The sequence below is a fragment of the Melospiza georgiana genome, chromosome 8 (assembly GCF_028018845.1).
Source record: "Melospiza georgiana isolate bMelGeo1 chromosome 8, bMelGeo1.pri, whole genome shotgun sequence".
Lineage (NCBI taxonomy): Eukaryota > Metazoa > Chordata > Aves > Passeriformes > Passerellidae > Melospiza > Melospiza georgiana.
Window position 1 is genome coordinate 16,642,946 of NC_080437.1, and position 16,251 is coordinate 16,659,196.

The 16,251-nt window shown below is 37.3% G+C and overlaps 1 protein-coding gene across 3 annotated transcripts in view; it reads right to left on the reverse strand.

The window, feature by feature from the left end:
* VCL (vinculin) overlaps positions 1 to 16,251 on the reverse strand; it is a 54,690-nt gene that overhangs the window by 24,637 nt on the left and 13,802 nt on the right. For all 3 annotated transcript variants that reach the window (XR_009114770.1, XM_058029714.1, XM_058029715.1), the window contains exons 2-6: positions 12,433 to 12,503; positions 6,409 to 6,559; positions 4,471 to 4,579; positions 1,994 to 2,116; positions 1,576 to 1,736 (exon numbers count right to left, since the gene is read on the reverse strand). Coding sequence is in view for 2 of the 3 variants with exons in the window: in XM_058029714.1 (XP_057885697.1) it covers positions 1,576 to 1,736; positions 1,994 to 2,116; positions 4,471 to 4,579; positions 6,409 to 6,559; positions 12,433 to 12,503 (615 nt within the window). In the remaining variant the exon portion in view is untranslated. The remainder of the gene's footprint in view (positions 1 to 1,575; positions 1,737 to 1,993; positions 2,117 to 4,470; positions 4,580 to 6,408; positions 6,560 to 12,432; positions 12,504 to 16,251) is intronic.

The window sequence follows — 16,251 nt, forward strand, 5'->3', positions numbered from 1 at the left end:
CAGTTTTAAGCCTAGACCTAAAGAACATGAACCATCTGAAATGAAGGAAGGCTATGGGTAAAACACTATGGAATAGACAAAATTCCTGACTTAAAGCTTTCTGGCCATGCAGAAAGCTGGTTCCTGCATGACTGGACCCTTTATTTGTCACTACAGAGACTCATAAACTAACATGAAAGCATTCAGCAAGAATGTGCTGTAAAATCTTGCCCTAACTCTAATCAGATTCAGAAAGTCTTGATGCAGATCAGCTTGCAATTACCATTTTCAGTGACAGCCAATGCTACACACAGCCAGACAGAGCTATTATGATCTTTTTTAAACTGTGTGTATACCCCTAATGCCAGTGCCACAGCTGGCAGTCAGAGAAGTTGCACAGCACACAGTCTGCACACAGCACAAAATCCCACAGACATGCTTTTTTTGGTTTTAGTGCAAGGGAGAGGTGGAGGGTGTGGAAGAAAGCTTACCTTCTAAAGGTGAGAAAAGGGTAAGAAACAGGACAACAAAAACAGAGATGCATACAGTAGTCATAATAAGGAAGTGATAGTGACAAAATAAATCAAGAAGCAAACTAAGGGTCAAGTGCCAAAAAACATAGGCCAAAGTGATTTTACATCTTGGTTACATCAATGTTAGATTTCCTGCTAGACTTTGTTTACTAACTAGTCTGGCTTCAGGTCTCAGTAAGTCTTCCATGACATTTATGCTTATTTGTTGCTCATATTATTAACCATTAAAAAAATATCCTCAGCAATTTACCTCCAAGTACTCAAAAATAACTTGGCAGGAATTTCAGTTATGCAGCTGCATTTATTTGTGAGCCCAGAACACTTATGATTCTGTCAGACCTGCTTTACAGTCTTCTAGACACTTCAGCATCACTTCAGAGCAGCAATTAGCTCCAGGTTAAGTGGTTGCAGTCACTCACACAGCTCAACACTGAGGTGTAAGAACCAATCCTGTATATAAGCCACTTTCCCAGGCATCAAACTTACCCAGAAAGCCTCTTCAATCTAACAGATTTTGTTTTGACATAAGACAAAACCCTGAAATTTACTCTCATGTCCAGAATAAAAATGGGGCAGGGAGAAACAGGGCAAATGTTCAAGGAGGAATTCCCCAAAATTGACTAAAATTTCTCAGTTCCAAGCCTTTTGCACAAGGAATACAACAGCAGCCTATCTTTTCTGGCAGGATCTAGAAGGAAAATCTCAATCTCACTTATGAGACCAGCTGAATGAACAGTAACTTTTATACCAAACTTTCCCATGTCAAAAATTATTATGTAGGGTAGTTATAGATAGGGAAAACATACTTCTGAGTGGAATATACCATATTCCAGGACTTCCTAATGATGCTGAAACTAAAGCATGAATAAATCTGTCTTCTGTTAGACCAGTGAGTTACAGTAAACCATTGAATTACCTTCAAATACCCCACTAGTTTAACTTTGCTTATTGAGAGAAAGCTCAATATTTGATATTTCAGTGGTCTCAGAAGCACAAGTTTAAAAGGGTAAAACACAGTAGACAAAAACTAGACTTCTACATACAAATGCTGATATGAAAATACCTTGCTTGCCCAGGCATCTTCATCCCAGGAAGTGAGTTGCAATACACGAATTATTTCGTTTATCTCAGCACTCATTTTTTCTACTGTGAAATTGCGATTTTTCAAGGCCTCTTCTATTCCCTGGCTTTTAGAATTTTTTGTGGTTACAAAAATCTTCATAGCTGTGGAAATACCAGAGATTAGAAAAAGATAAATGCAAGACCAATCAGTGGTCAAGTTGGCCTTCTACTGTATTTATATGGAACATTTCCTTTTGCTTGGATCATTTTATCTCAAAGAGACTGTAGTTTTATTACAAGAAGCACAGTTACTTGCAATTGATTACAGATGTCAAGACTATTTTTAATTAACATAAAACATGGGAACTCCAGTTCAAAACAATAATTCAGAATGGTATTGAAGAACAAAGAAAAAATACCTGAAATAAGTACTGGCAATAGCTCCTTGACTGTATTCATGGAGTTTACCAACATAACCCGATGTTCCTGATGAGTTAATTCCTGTTGTCGCTCGTCAATCATTTTGGCCATCTTTGTCATTCCTAAAGATTGAAGTAATTGAACATTAAAACACTTGAGATTTCGAAACAAGAATAAGGCATAATGATTGATGAAAACTTTTATATTAGCAGCTGTTACTTCAAACACATTCCAGATACTTCAGAGAAGTCACCTATTCAAAAACTAGCCACTTTCTGCCAAAACAGAAAGACTACTCAAAATTCTTGATTTAAAATCCTATCAATAAAATAGGAAAATACTTGAAATTACAGGTTTAGGACATGAAGTCACTTAATGAACACTGGAAGCTGATTAAAAGGGCAGGAGGAGGGTGTCATCTTTTCTGTTAAGATTTGATCCATGGCTTAAGTGAAGGACAGAAAAAGGAAATGTCAGGATTTTGTTTGCTTGCTTGGAGGTTCTACCAGAGGTCAAGAATTTATTTATTTACGCTTCATATTTGCTAGAAATACTTCAGTACCCTAGAAGCCTGTAAAGAATTCCATTTATTCTAGAGCAATAGCTAAGACTTGTGAGGTTTATCAAACAGTGCATGTGGAAACTTCAGATACAGCTTCACAAAAACTTAAGATTATTTAAATTGGTGCTCTTGTGCTCCTACTCTTTCTCCTTCAGGGTATCAAACTGGAAGGAAGCTGTATATTCTTTGGCTGAATTACCTTTCTGCTGGTTAGCATCTTAAGCATCTTAATACTGTTTCATGACATCACTGAAAGTAGTAGGATCCTCATACTGAGAGCACAGAAAGGCAAGCTGTGCAGAACCACATTTCCTTTTAAATGACAAAAGCCTTAATAGGTAATCATGTTCCCCTCTCTAGTTCCAGCATAAACCCTGTAAGCACTTCCTTGACTTTAAGTGTACCTGCTGGTACTCCTGTTATTTATACAGTACTCACATGGATGGTTCAGTTCAAATGCCCATTAATATAACTACAAGGACTCTGGGCTTTACATTTTGTGGGCATGGGCTGCAAATGTTGAGCAGCAGCCAGTTCAGACAAAGACAGAGCTTCTACAGCATTCCAGAAGCACAAGGCTCACTATTTATTCACAATACCATGAGTTTAGAGAAGATTATTTGCAATTAAGATGACAAGCCTATACCTCACTGTAAGAAACTAAGACACTTACCCAAGACCTCTGGCATACATATGTAACAGCAAATTATGTATGTGAGGTTCAGTGAAAAAAGCCAAATACTCATAACTGAGCCCAACAGAGCAAACTGAATTTACGGAAAACTTCCATTTTAAAGATAAGTAAAACAATAACCACAGAGAAACTAAATGTGTATATACCAAGTTGAAGAAAAAGTTTCAGGGAAAGAGAAGATTGCCCTTTTGTTTTATCATTTCCTCTTCAAAACAAGGCAAAAACTATTTAATTGAAAGTAATTTCTGATGGGAAATAAAAGTTTAGAGAATACTATTCCTCCATATGGAACTTCAAAGTTTTTCCACATCTAGAAACAAGGTCAAGTCTACATGTTAAATAAAAACAGGATAATCTATAAACATGCCCTGTGCCATGACATCTATTAGTCATTTCATTTATCACCTAGCCACATTATACAAGTATTTATAAATAAAAAGCACTAACTAGATTCCTGCTGGTTTTATATAAGCATTCTTTAGTTCAGTGTAATTTTAATTCCAACATCTTCCTACACTACCACCACCACGTCTCCATTTCACAGAATGCATTTGTTAAATACTTTAGCTACTTCATGCTGAAGCTAAAGCATTTGAACCAGCAGATGACACAGATTAATGGTAGGTTTCCTCTAGAGCAATGGAGAGATAGAGACAGCAGCTCCTCACTTACCCATCACTTCCACCACTCAAAGTGTGAGTTAACACAGTGAAGTAACAAGTAGAGAAGAGCAAACAGAGAATTTCCATAACAGCTGGGCTTTTGTATCATACTTCAAGACAGCTATTTCTGCAGCCTCATTAAGATGGTAACATATGACATGTAGCATATATTATTCCAAGAAATTCCTTCTGGGCCTAAGTATCTCAGCCAGTGCAGACATTTTATCAGCTTAATGGATTTTATATCTGTGAGTGCTTACTTACAGAGTTTCTTCAAATTTTTTTTTATCCTTACTAATGCATGCTTACTTCCTTCACAGTACAGGAAAAGTACAGTACATATCATTCATGTGCAAATCTCATTTACCAACATCTTCTGCATTCTTAAAAGAGACTGTGAAACAGAATGAGTCATTCTTCCCAACAGAAACTTCCAAAGTAACTGCTTTACCATTGTCCCAGTGTTCAAAACTTGGGTGAGGAAGATGCTGGTGGGAGAACAAAGTAATAGAAAAGACTATACTTAATATATTTATGAAAGACTGAAGCAAATCAAACCTGGCCCTAAATTCTTCGTGTAAGTCACCAGATCCTCCATTGTCTCTACCACTTCTGCCACAGTCAAATACTCCAATATTCCTTTGCAGACACGGATGATTTTACGGACCTAAGAGAGAAACATCAACATTATTTCTTAGCTAAAGCTAAGTTACACTTGCATTAGAAATGCAATTCTGTTATTAAAACAGTTTAGTTATAGCATTTGCTAATAGGACAAATGGGCAACTATACAGGTCTGAGATCCTGAATAAGTTACCCAAATTCCATTAGTCAAGTGCTATAGTGGCAAGCCAATATTTAATCAGCTTTCCACTACTCAGAAATGCAAAATCCTACTTCCAATGTTTTGCCTTTGTATGATATATGAAGGATGGCATTGAGAAAATGGGTTAGAAAGAGCTTCATCTATGTATGCTGTCATGCTTGAAGTTTTTCATTGCAATTTCATCAATAAAATATTTAACTTAAATCATAAAGCAAAGCTACATAGAAAGCAGACTTCAGGCTTTCAGAGGAAGTATCATTTACCATACAGCTTTACATATGGATAAAGCATTACCAAGCATTCCAGCAGGGAAGATAGATCCAACATCTTAAACTTTCCAGAAAAGTCTGTGAAGGCTGTATTTCATTTACCTCTGGACCTCTGCCTCAGCTTAACTTTTTGCAGTCTACATTTGATTCCCAAACAGTTCTGTCAGTAAATATTCTAACCTCTGAACCACATTACTTCTGACATCACTACATACAATTATTATGGAAGAACAAGTTAATTGACATTTAATTTGTATCAATCACACGCAGTGTTTAGCACCTAGAAAAGACCAAAGCTTCCTCTGAAACTCATTTCAGTTTGTCCCAATGCTACTTTATATTGAAACTTAGCACAGACACTGGCCAACTTAAGTACTTGTAAAAAATCAATCATTCCTGACTAATGGCATTCCTCTCATTAACAAGGAGTTGTCAGGTGAGTCGCACAAAACATTAAATTCACAAAAGTCAATTCATTTCCTAAATACTAGAAAGAGAGATTAAAAGCTATAAACTTCCTTGAAAGCCCCATAACACTTCTATTGAACACCATTTCAGAGGAACATGCTAACATTGCCATGAGATGATTAAATGAGAAAAGGATACCATGTTAGATTACTCAGAACAGCAAGAAGAGCAACACAATTCCATAGGTTAACAAATTGTAGCAGAATGAGAATTGACATCAGTATTTCTAACAGCATGATCTTTCTTATTCAGAAATAAGCATGACTCTACATCCCCAGAAAGAGTATCAAAACTATGATTTGTAACAAAAAAGTTTCAAACATAAGACATTTACATTTCCTTGCAACTATGGCTTTTTTTTTTTTTTTTTTTTTTTTAACATATGAGGATGGACAAACAGCACTTCTGAGTCAGTTTCTGGCTAGTGCAACAGCCAAAACGTAGCAACTGTTAGATTTATCAGAATACATCTTCTGCCTGACTAGCCAGACAGTCCAAATTTGTATTACCACCCATGCCCCAAGGCCAATTAAATTGCCAGAGCTATTGAGCCAGACAAACATGTTAGAAAGGCCTAGGGCTTTTCAATGAAGGGATACAGAAAATATAAGGATCAATAATGGGTAAAGTGAAGGGAATACAGAAAAGCATCAGGAAGGTATCAGACAGTTGAAGAGATCTGACCCTCTTGAGCAATAATCACAGGCAGCACCTAAACATTATGCCATGCAAAAATGCTCCTAAAGAAACAGAGCAACAAGTCTTAAGCTCCTTCTGACAGAAAGGAATGCAAAATATGTTTCCAATCAAACTGAACCGGTCAAAACCTCATTAATCTATTTAATAGCTTGGTTTAGCTACTTTAATGAGGGGGACATTAAATTAATAACCCTGTTGTGCAGGCACTTCTGTCAGTCGGGGTGGGATTCCTACCTCTGCTTCATCGAACGTCAGGAGCAGGTCTGATGTTCCAGAGAGGATTCCTCTCGAGCCATCGATGAGATAATCACGAGCTGGGACTGAGTAGGGGTCTGCCTGCAGCATCTGGGCTGCCCGCACCAGCTTGGTGCAGGCGTTCTCCACTCTGCGGGAAGCCAGCACACAACAATTGCTGGTTAGCTCCTGTCTGTGTGACCACAGGCTTGAGAAAATGCTGGATTTATTTTTAACTTGACCATTTGAAGCAACACAAGCAAACTCATCATTCTACACCTTTATAGTTTAAAAGGCGAGAGTATTTATTGTGTTTTTTCTAACAAAAAGTCACCAGCAACCACACGATCCAGTTTTTCAGAAGTCACACAACCTTCCCACATAGGGAAGGTTTGAAGTACCCTTTACAGAGCGCATAGCACAGTGTCATTAAGGAGAGCTCCCAACCCAGCAAAATACCTTACATTCTTCATGACAAGGGCAGGGAACAAAACAACCATTCTTTCAGGACTTCACAATTAAACTAACTGTTAACTTTTATCAGCCTTGTATAGGCATTATTATTCAAGTGGCAATTGCTATTAATAAATACTAAATGACAGCTACACATGAGGACAAAATAACATGAAAGACACTGTGCTCTGGTCATTGAAGCTGTAGTCGAGGTCTTCAGAATGTTAACACTCATAGAAAGAGCAATTTAAATGACCACAAAATGCAGTGGTAAGGTACAATGCTCAAATGCAGCTTGCAATTCCAGACATAAGAGCAGAAAGAAGATTTTGCAAGATATTACAGTATGTAACTAAAGTAACACAAAAGGTACTTAGAATAAGAAGATAAGCTCTAAAATTAAGTTCCATCAAATAATTTAATATAACAATTTTAAAATATCAAAAATTGGAAGACTGAAAACGTTTTGATTTGGTTCTCTTGTAATTACTTTGTAATGCCTTTGGAGAATAAAAAATTCCAACTTCCCTGTCACGTTAGCTATGCTACTCATGACTGCACTTTCCTCCACTGTCTCCCACTTCATTTAAGTGTAGTGTACTACATAACGCTCTGTGCATGTGAATGCCATGTGCTCATTCAATAACAGGAGGTTCCAACAAACATAAAACACTTTTACTACAGCAATGCTACCTACCTCTTGTGACCACTTCTGCATGCTTGTCACATAGCCCATTTTCTACTGACCACTTGGGCGAATAAGACACCCATTACAGGGGAACTCACTTTTGTCCTGAAAGTCAAGTTTTCAGCTTATAGCTCCCTAGAATAGATCACATTGGACCAGCTGCATTATCATAACTCACTCTTCTTGGGAGACATCTGCTCAGTGTATCACGTGGCAGAGGCTCCTAACTGAGCAAGAAAATGCCAAAGGATTTCAAGGCAGAAAGTGAAAATGGTCTGCTCATCACTATGCAATGCACTCAGTTGTGTTATCAAAGTCAACTGACTTCACTAAATTACATTTCTGTGTCTGCTTCTCACATTTATTCTTTTCAACTCTGCCAAGAAAGGGATTAAACAAATCACCTATTCAGCAGCTCAGAGCTATAGGCTCAGAAATACTTAATTTCCTACAGTTTAATTTCATGGTTGTCTGTTTAATACTGATAATTATCTCAAGGCTGCCTTTCTCATTTGTTAAGACAAGAATTAACATAAATGCATACTACACCAGAAGCCACCATAATTAATGAAAATAGTGTTTAAAAAGATTTAAAGTTTTCTTTTACAGTTTTTAGGGTTGAACCACTTAAAGGTAAATGTGAATTTCAATTGTATAATGCCTATTCTGTATGAATTTCCCAATGCACTTAAAATGCTTAGGAGTGTAAGCTGTGTACAAGAAAATCATAGTGGTGCTTGAAAATCAGACACTTCATCCCCTGCAAAGCACACATGCTAGGGAGCAAAAGATTAGGATTCATTTACTTCCATGAAAAAAACCCAACCAACCAAAACAACACAAATGACCAAAGTCCCTAAAAATGCAATGAACCACTTGTTCTATCACAATCTACCATGTTCAGAAGTTTCAAACAGAAGTTTATTACTATGGTGAAATTTCTAATCTCTGTATTATATTGCAACTTAAAAAACCCAACAACATATCTTAATAAAAAAGTATATTTATTTTTGAGGCATAATTACAATGAAGCTATCTTAACACCAGCCAAGTTCTTTGTGGGGAAGACACTGGTCACAATATTTCTAGCCATACTACTTTGGGTAGCCAATCCACCTCATCACAGTAATGCATTCCTTACAGAACATGAGGGGGAAAAAGTAGCTTATGCTAAACTATCATTCTAGTTTTTAGGTTTCAGGATTGACCTCTGCTTTTCCCTGTGTTTGTTTTCCAGTTTAACCACTACAGTTTAGACTGCTTGCAGTTCTAGAAATATAAAGTAAAAAGCAGATCTTTTACATATAATTTGTTAATACAGATACCAGCAGTGCAGCTACAGCTCAACTACCAAAATAACATTAACATAGAATAGCATTATTGCTTGATTTGTTAAATGGACATGAAAGTTAAACAAATTTTTATTCTCAGTGTAAACCAATAGTGTAACCCTATTCTTTGCCTAGAGACTGCAGTTCTTCACTTCTTTACAAGAAAAGCTTAACAAGTAATAGGAACACATTGCAAAACATCTGATGTAAATTATATGCATTACTTATACTCCCTGGTGATTAAGACAATTAAGATAAAGAACTCAGCATTTTTTAGCTCTAAGTGAACAGTTCCAATGTGGTTTATGTCAGTAGCAAGTGAAGGGATGCATGATAGCTTTTCAGCAGCCAGCAAGTTATTTTGCTGCTCAATCACACTCCTACTGAAAAGCTTTACAGATTGCCATAATATATTTTTATTATGAGCCCTCAATGCCTGTCTCAAGTTTTCAAAATAATAAACACACCTCTCTATCATCCAGGACTGGTAATCCTTTTGAATGGAGGAAATGCAAACTGGAGGGAATGCAGTGCTAGCACATGTGTACTGCTTCTCACCCATCATCCATGCACCAGTACAAACTCTGCCAGAGCACTCCCTTAAAAAGGAATGCCACTTCCTGAACTAATGCTTTAGAAACAAAAACTCCCTCTCAGGAAAACAGAACCAAAAAAGACTCATCTGTTTCAATTCTTGCATCTAAATTCTGTCCTTTACAGCAGTAAAAGATAAGGCTCCCTTTGTACCTCACCTGTGACTACCATCTGTCCCCACAACCAAGATACCCAGGACAATACACTCCCTATGTAAACAACAAACTGTTAATTTGTACTAATTCATTTTGATATAAACTCCAGATGAACAAAAACCCACAAGTGGAACATGTTATCATTCATAAAAACCATTCAGCATTCCTAACTCATGTTACTGCATCTAGGACAGTAAGTACTCTGTGGAGTGGGTCACTACTCTGACAGATACCTTTGATTCCCGTTTTACATTGTATCACAGCTCATGCAGTCATGAATTGCTGCAGACAGAGTTCTTGCACCCAGCACAAAGTGGCACTACTCAGCAGTACCTGTGTCACATTTCTACAGTAATTTAATTATTCAAGTCTTGCACAATTTGCTACATTTTGATCAAAGGCTTAATACAGTATAGCAATTTAAAAAAAAAATCTCTTTTCCTTAGTCATTTACTTGTCTAGGTGAAGAAGCTGGAAATTAAGTAAAAATTACACACATCCTAGAAAACGAGCACAATAAAAATTACACATTTGCATCAAGAAGCAAGGAAAAACCTTTGATCTCATTTCATTAAATAAACAGTCCCCTCAAAAACTCAAACCCCCCGATAGCCACAGAAGATCACACACCAGGCCCACAGCATGATAAATACTGCAGTGGATTGAATCAAAGGCCCATTTAGCTCAGCATCCTGTCCCCAATAGTAGCTGCAAGTAAAAGCCTAAGGAAGGTTAAAAGCAGGATAAGCATTTATCATGCTTCCTCTAGGCACTCTCCCATCCTTCAACTATTTTCAGTTCTTGGGACTTCCTGCAGTTTGTGTATTTGACCCACAATGGATCCCTCTAAGTCCTTAGCTATTGACCTCCAAACCCACATAAAGAGTTTTAACTGTACACAACTAGCTGTACAAAAAATCTCTCCCTACTGTTGGCTTACAAACTGCTAACTTAAACCAATTCCCCCATCAAGTTCTGCCCAGGAAAAACACAAGTTTTCACTTTCTCCATGCAACTCATCCTTCCTTAGACATTGTCAGGGCCTCAGTCCCCTCTGTCACTTTCCCAGTTTCAGTCTACTCAGCTTTGCATTATACAGAATTAATTCTATGCCTTTGTTCTATGAGCTTTTCTAGTCCTACTACAACCTTTTGAAACTTGTGTGACTACCAGGACATGCAGTATTCAAGCTGCAGAACAAAACAATATTGTGACATTTTTATCTCTCATTCTTTGATGATAAATCTAATATTTTATTTACTTTTACATCGTGAACAGGTAAGGAGGCTCTCACCAGTCTTTGCTCATTATTGGTAATGGTCAGTTCAATCATCCTATCTGCCATTAGACCTGCTGCTCTCCCAAGCATGCAAAATTTCAGATATTTAGAAGTAATTTAATCCATACTTAACATCAAGTCACTTCAATTAATAAGGTACTGTAATTTCCCAGAGTCATCCATTAACCTCTCTGCCCTGCATAAGACTTGTACTTTTCACTAAGTACTTTTGCCTCCCAAGTCAGCCTGGTCTCCAGAACATTTATTAACATGGTGAAAAGCACAATCCCAACCAAGAGCTCCACAGTCCTACGGATTTTCTCCTGCCATTGTCAGGGTTAACCATATCATCTTTTCTTCCACTTTCAATTTCCTTTCTCACACAAAAATTTTTCTAACTACTCTGCAGCTACTTCACCTTCACCTGCCAAGATTGGAAATCAGTGTATACTGTATTACCTGGACTACCCTTTCCCCTGTTGGCAATATTTCTAAGAATACCAATAGATTTATAAGGCAGAATTTCCCTCCACAGAAACACTGTCAGTTCACCCAAAGCACACTATATATAGGTGAGCTCCCTCTGTTCTCTAATACAGAATTTCTAATCATTTATTCCAAAAGTACACCAGACCTATACATCTCCTGTTCCCCAGATTTCCCTAGAAAGTTTCTCAGGCTGTAGCATCACTTTGATAGACATACTGGTGGTCTCAAGTGACAGGCTACTTCACTAATAATTCAGCTACTTCATTCTTGAACTCATATGCTAATACCACCTCGTCCTAAGCATTATTTTTGTAATTCGTTTTGTCACCCTACAGTGCAATAAACTAAATCCTTATTCACTGCCTACCACAAATTTTCTCCTTAGACATCACCTCCCTTCTCCCTTTTATTATTTTCCCAGTTGTCTCAATGCTTTCTTGTTTTGACTATCTGCCTGTTTGGTGTTTGGAAATAACAGTAAAATACTCAGAAATTCTGTATACACTGGACAATGCTAACAAAAAGGTTCCTATAGGTAGTAGAAGAAAGTTACTTCAATAGAGGTCTGGCAATAAGCAGCTTGGAAACCCCACAACAAGGTGTGATGGATCATTTTTAAGGCTTAAGGCAACAGAAGGAGAAAGTTGTCCTTTACACCAAGACATGCAATTAAGAATGTCTGCTGTAAGAGGACTGTCTACTGCACTGCCTGCAGTAAGTCACTGCTCTTCAAATGTCTTAGATCTCCAGGCAGTTATGCTATCAGCTGCCTATACTGACAAATTCACATTTTCCCATCAGCCAAATAAATAGAAAAAGATTGAGACACCACATTGTCTCTGACACTTTAGGCAAACCTACAGGAGCACACAGCTAAGTACCATTGTTACCCTGATTAATTTTTGTAACTATTTTTAAAGGAAGAAATACCATATATACGGACTTATATATACAGAATGTAACAAGACAAATCCCTGCTGCCAAAGAGGTTGTTCCTGTACACACAACACAAGATTTAAAATAAAATTAATTTACTTGATAAATGCTGGTGGCATATCCCTTTTCAAGATCTGGTCTTCTGTTGTCTGCACAGTCTCTTTTCCAACCTGCAGGAGAAAACAGACATACTTAAAAATCAAAATTTCAATGTCAAGGCCAGATAAAAGCAAATAGTGAAATAAAAAAAAAAAAAAAAAAAAGGCACTTTGTACTAATGACAGCTCCTTTCACCAGGTTCCTGTTGCTGTGTTTACTTTTGAGATCACTATATACTGTGGTTAACTTAATGCTTCAGAAATCATAAGTTGTTTCCTATCAACATGTCTGCTAAATTAAATGAGGACACACCAAGACACTTCTCCTTTTTCCTACTCTCCACAGAAACAATACTGGTTTTCTCCTGCACTTAGTTGTAAAAATTTAATCTCTGAAGGTTTCCCTCTGTCCTAATATTCACAAGTCAGAAATCAAATTCAAAGATAAAAAAATTTACCCCCCTTTTGCTAGCAACTTAGTCTATTAGGAAAATGTAGTTAATTACTGAGAATGCACCCCACATCCACACCATCCTTTAGGCAAAAAATAATTATGCAGAAGCCAATAAAGAAAGAGAGTAAGATCTGGAGCTTTCTATACACTAGCTCTTGTGTTACACAATAGAAGTCTTTATAATTGGTAGCTGACTCTCTGAACTGTGAGATCACCAACTTGACAAAATATTTCCAGCTCCTTTGTTCACTGTATTTTCCAGCTGAATAAGCTATTCAGAAAGGCATCACAAAGCAGAAGGTCTTTAAATCAGACACCACTTTGTGTTAAGAGCTGCCAGACCTGCTCAAGCTAGACAAGATAGCTCTGAAAATCCCTGATCAGCTGGTGCTTAAAGATTCACTGGCTTTGGACAGAAGATGCAGTGTGTCAGTATGCACAGCACTTGCCAATTCTAATGCTTACAGCCTTCCAGAACCACTGTTTCCTTGCAAACTTTTGCTGCTTGCCAAAAACTGTCTCCCTGGTCTGCTCCTTTTCAGAGGAACTTCACAGAAGTCCATTGGCCTGAGTATTTTACTTGCTTCAAAGACATTGAGCATAGCCTGCTTCTTTTTTTTTTTTTTTTCATCTATTAGTACTACAATCACAATTAGTCACACAGATATTTAAAAGTAATGAAAGTGCAAAAAAAGTTAAAGATCTTGAATTTTATGGTAGGTTTCTGTCTCTTATGTTCACAGCAGGTTTACAAACAGTCATGCACTGTCCTGGTGAAAACAACACTGCAGTGTTGCTTTGACTATTGAACTTCATGGCAATGCCTCAGGAGCATGATTCTAAATGTATCTCATGGCCCACCTGAGAGTGTGCCTGCTTTTTCTAATTATTTCCATTGCACTCTGGAAACACATCCTTTATATCTCCCACAAGCTTGCATGGATAAGTGCATCAACATGATAACAAAAAATTGAGTAGTTCTCAGTAACTCTGGATTACACATTGTTAGACAAAAGAGTCTCACAGGTGAAAATGAAGAGCAATACTGTACTTACAAGAACCATCCCTTCAAGATTTATTTTCCTGCAGCTGTACCAACCTGCATACACTTGAGTATACTGGAAAAAGTATAACTTTAAAGAATGCCAAAAAATAAAACAGCGTGGGGGGCACTTCAAGTTGACAGTCATTTACGCAACTGTTATTTTATATTGGCCAGGTATATTAGACCATACAAAAAGCATTTAATCACTCACTCTAGAAAGGACAAGTCTCTTCCATAAAAGGATAGATCTAGGTTCAGTGCTCAAAGAAGCATACAGCTGCCTATAAGTAGCTGATAATATCTATTTCATATGTCTACAGATGCACATATATATATATATACACATTTTGCTATAGCTAGCAAAGTAGCTATTAAGCTATCTTTAATTTTCAAATAGAAGTAACATATAGGATAAGAGTCAACTCCTCTTCTGTCGTTTGGGGGTTTTCTGTGGAGATTTTTATCCTCAAAAAAGCTGTCCTAAACTCCAGTGACGTTTCTCTTCCAAGTCCATCCATATCCTCAGCTCTGTATACCACAGAAGGCACACAAGATTTCAAGGAGCTTCAAAGTTGCATCAATTAAAAAGATCCACTACCTTTCTAGTAAAAAGGACTTTCAACCTTGTTTTAAGCACCAATATAGAATGTACTCCTGAACTTGTTTAAATAGAAAACCTTGTTTGCATAGCTGGTATTTAACCTTTCCATTTACTGCTCTTTGCAGTCGTTGCCAAGGTATAGAAGTGGAACGTAAAAAACAAATGTACTCCACATAACACTTCACAGGAAGAGTCTCAAAACATAAAGACATATTAATGAGTGAAAATATACATCCTCAAAAAAGTTCAGTGAGTTTGCCCTTCTAGCTTTGTGGTTAGGGGTTTTTGTTGCTTTGTTTCCTACTTAGTTTTCACAAGATCCTGTTTCTTCAGATTGAACTTTACATGGCCTAAGCAAGTTTTGGACACATCACAGTGTAACACAAGGTTAACAACTACCTTCTTCACAGTCCAATACCAAGAAAATGAGGATTTTTTTCTCCCTTGAAAATGTAGTATCTATTGCTTATTTCAGACAGATAGCTTGTCCAGCTTCATGCTATTATAAAACAATCACCTGAGAAAGATGTTATTTCTAGCCAACAGTACACATGTAGAAAAAATGACAGGATGCTTGCTTGGGGTTTGGATATTCTTACCTCCCAAGATGATCTTTCCTTAACTTACTGGGAAGTGACAGACTGATACAGAAGCTTCTGCTATTACACAGTGTTGGAGTGGCACTTACTCATGGTTCCAAAGAAACTGCCCTGACTAACACACTACAATAACAATAATTTCAACACTGCACATTACAGAGTAAGGGGAGCTCTCACGCAAAGCTGACCAAGACAGTTTCCTAGTTACAACTTCTACCCCATTTCCAAACTCTTTGGAGATTACAGACAAATCAGATGAATAAAGAGTGAGCTACCTTCCCTCTTGCTCCCTGCTCAAAAAGCAGGGAACAAGAGGCAGACAAGTCAAGAAATTTAAAGAAAATGGGACACACAAAAGTCAGAGGGCATATATATGGCCACAGAAAACTGTCTAGGAATGTAGCTATAAGCAGGAGGAAGAGATTGAGATTTCCTGCTCCTGCTTTTAACCTTGTTCATCAGTCTCCTGCAAGTCTTATTTGCCACTGATTAGTATAAAACCAGCATGCTTTAGGCTTTCTCATGTGGAGAATTTTCTTCATGGAAAAGAAAGAAAAGGTTTTCTGGCCAAGTTTCTTCCTTATAAGCAGTTTTGCAGTTTTTTGTCATATTTGCTTCAGCTGCAGGAAAAGTAAGACAAGCTCCCTTGCCTACCTTCTTAGCCTTTTAGATAAAACAAACAACAGCTGCTCAGTGAGAAGGAGAAATAACTTCATCTTCTGTAATTCTATGAGAGTTTGTTTAAACAGACAAGCACCCAGTAATATCCAGCCCTTTTCACTTGGGCAGTTTGAAAGTAAAAACTGCACATATCACATCAAATAAACCACAAAAATAATTAAGATGGGAGTCCAAAGTTTATTGTTTAAGGGTCATTTTATTTCTTTTTTAAACAGAGATTCCTCTGAATGCCTCTGTTGACAATACTAGTTTGACAATTTGCCAATTGCTGGAAGAGACATTTTCCTCACAGCTTATATGATTTCCTCTGTTAAAAGGGAAGATGACCTTAGAAGAATTAGTTCTTGCAATGTTCCAGAAGCTTAATTTAAAACATCTGTCATTTTAGAAAGGAGCCTTAAAATATTCCTTCACCATCACCCAGTGAACACACAACAGCC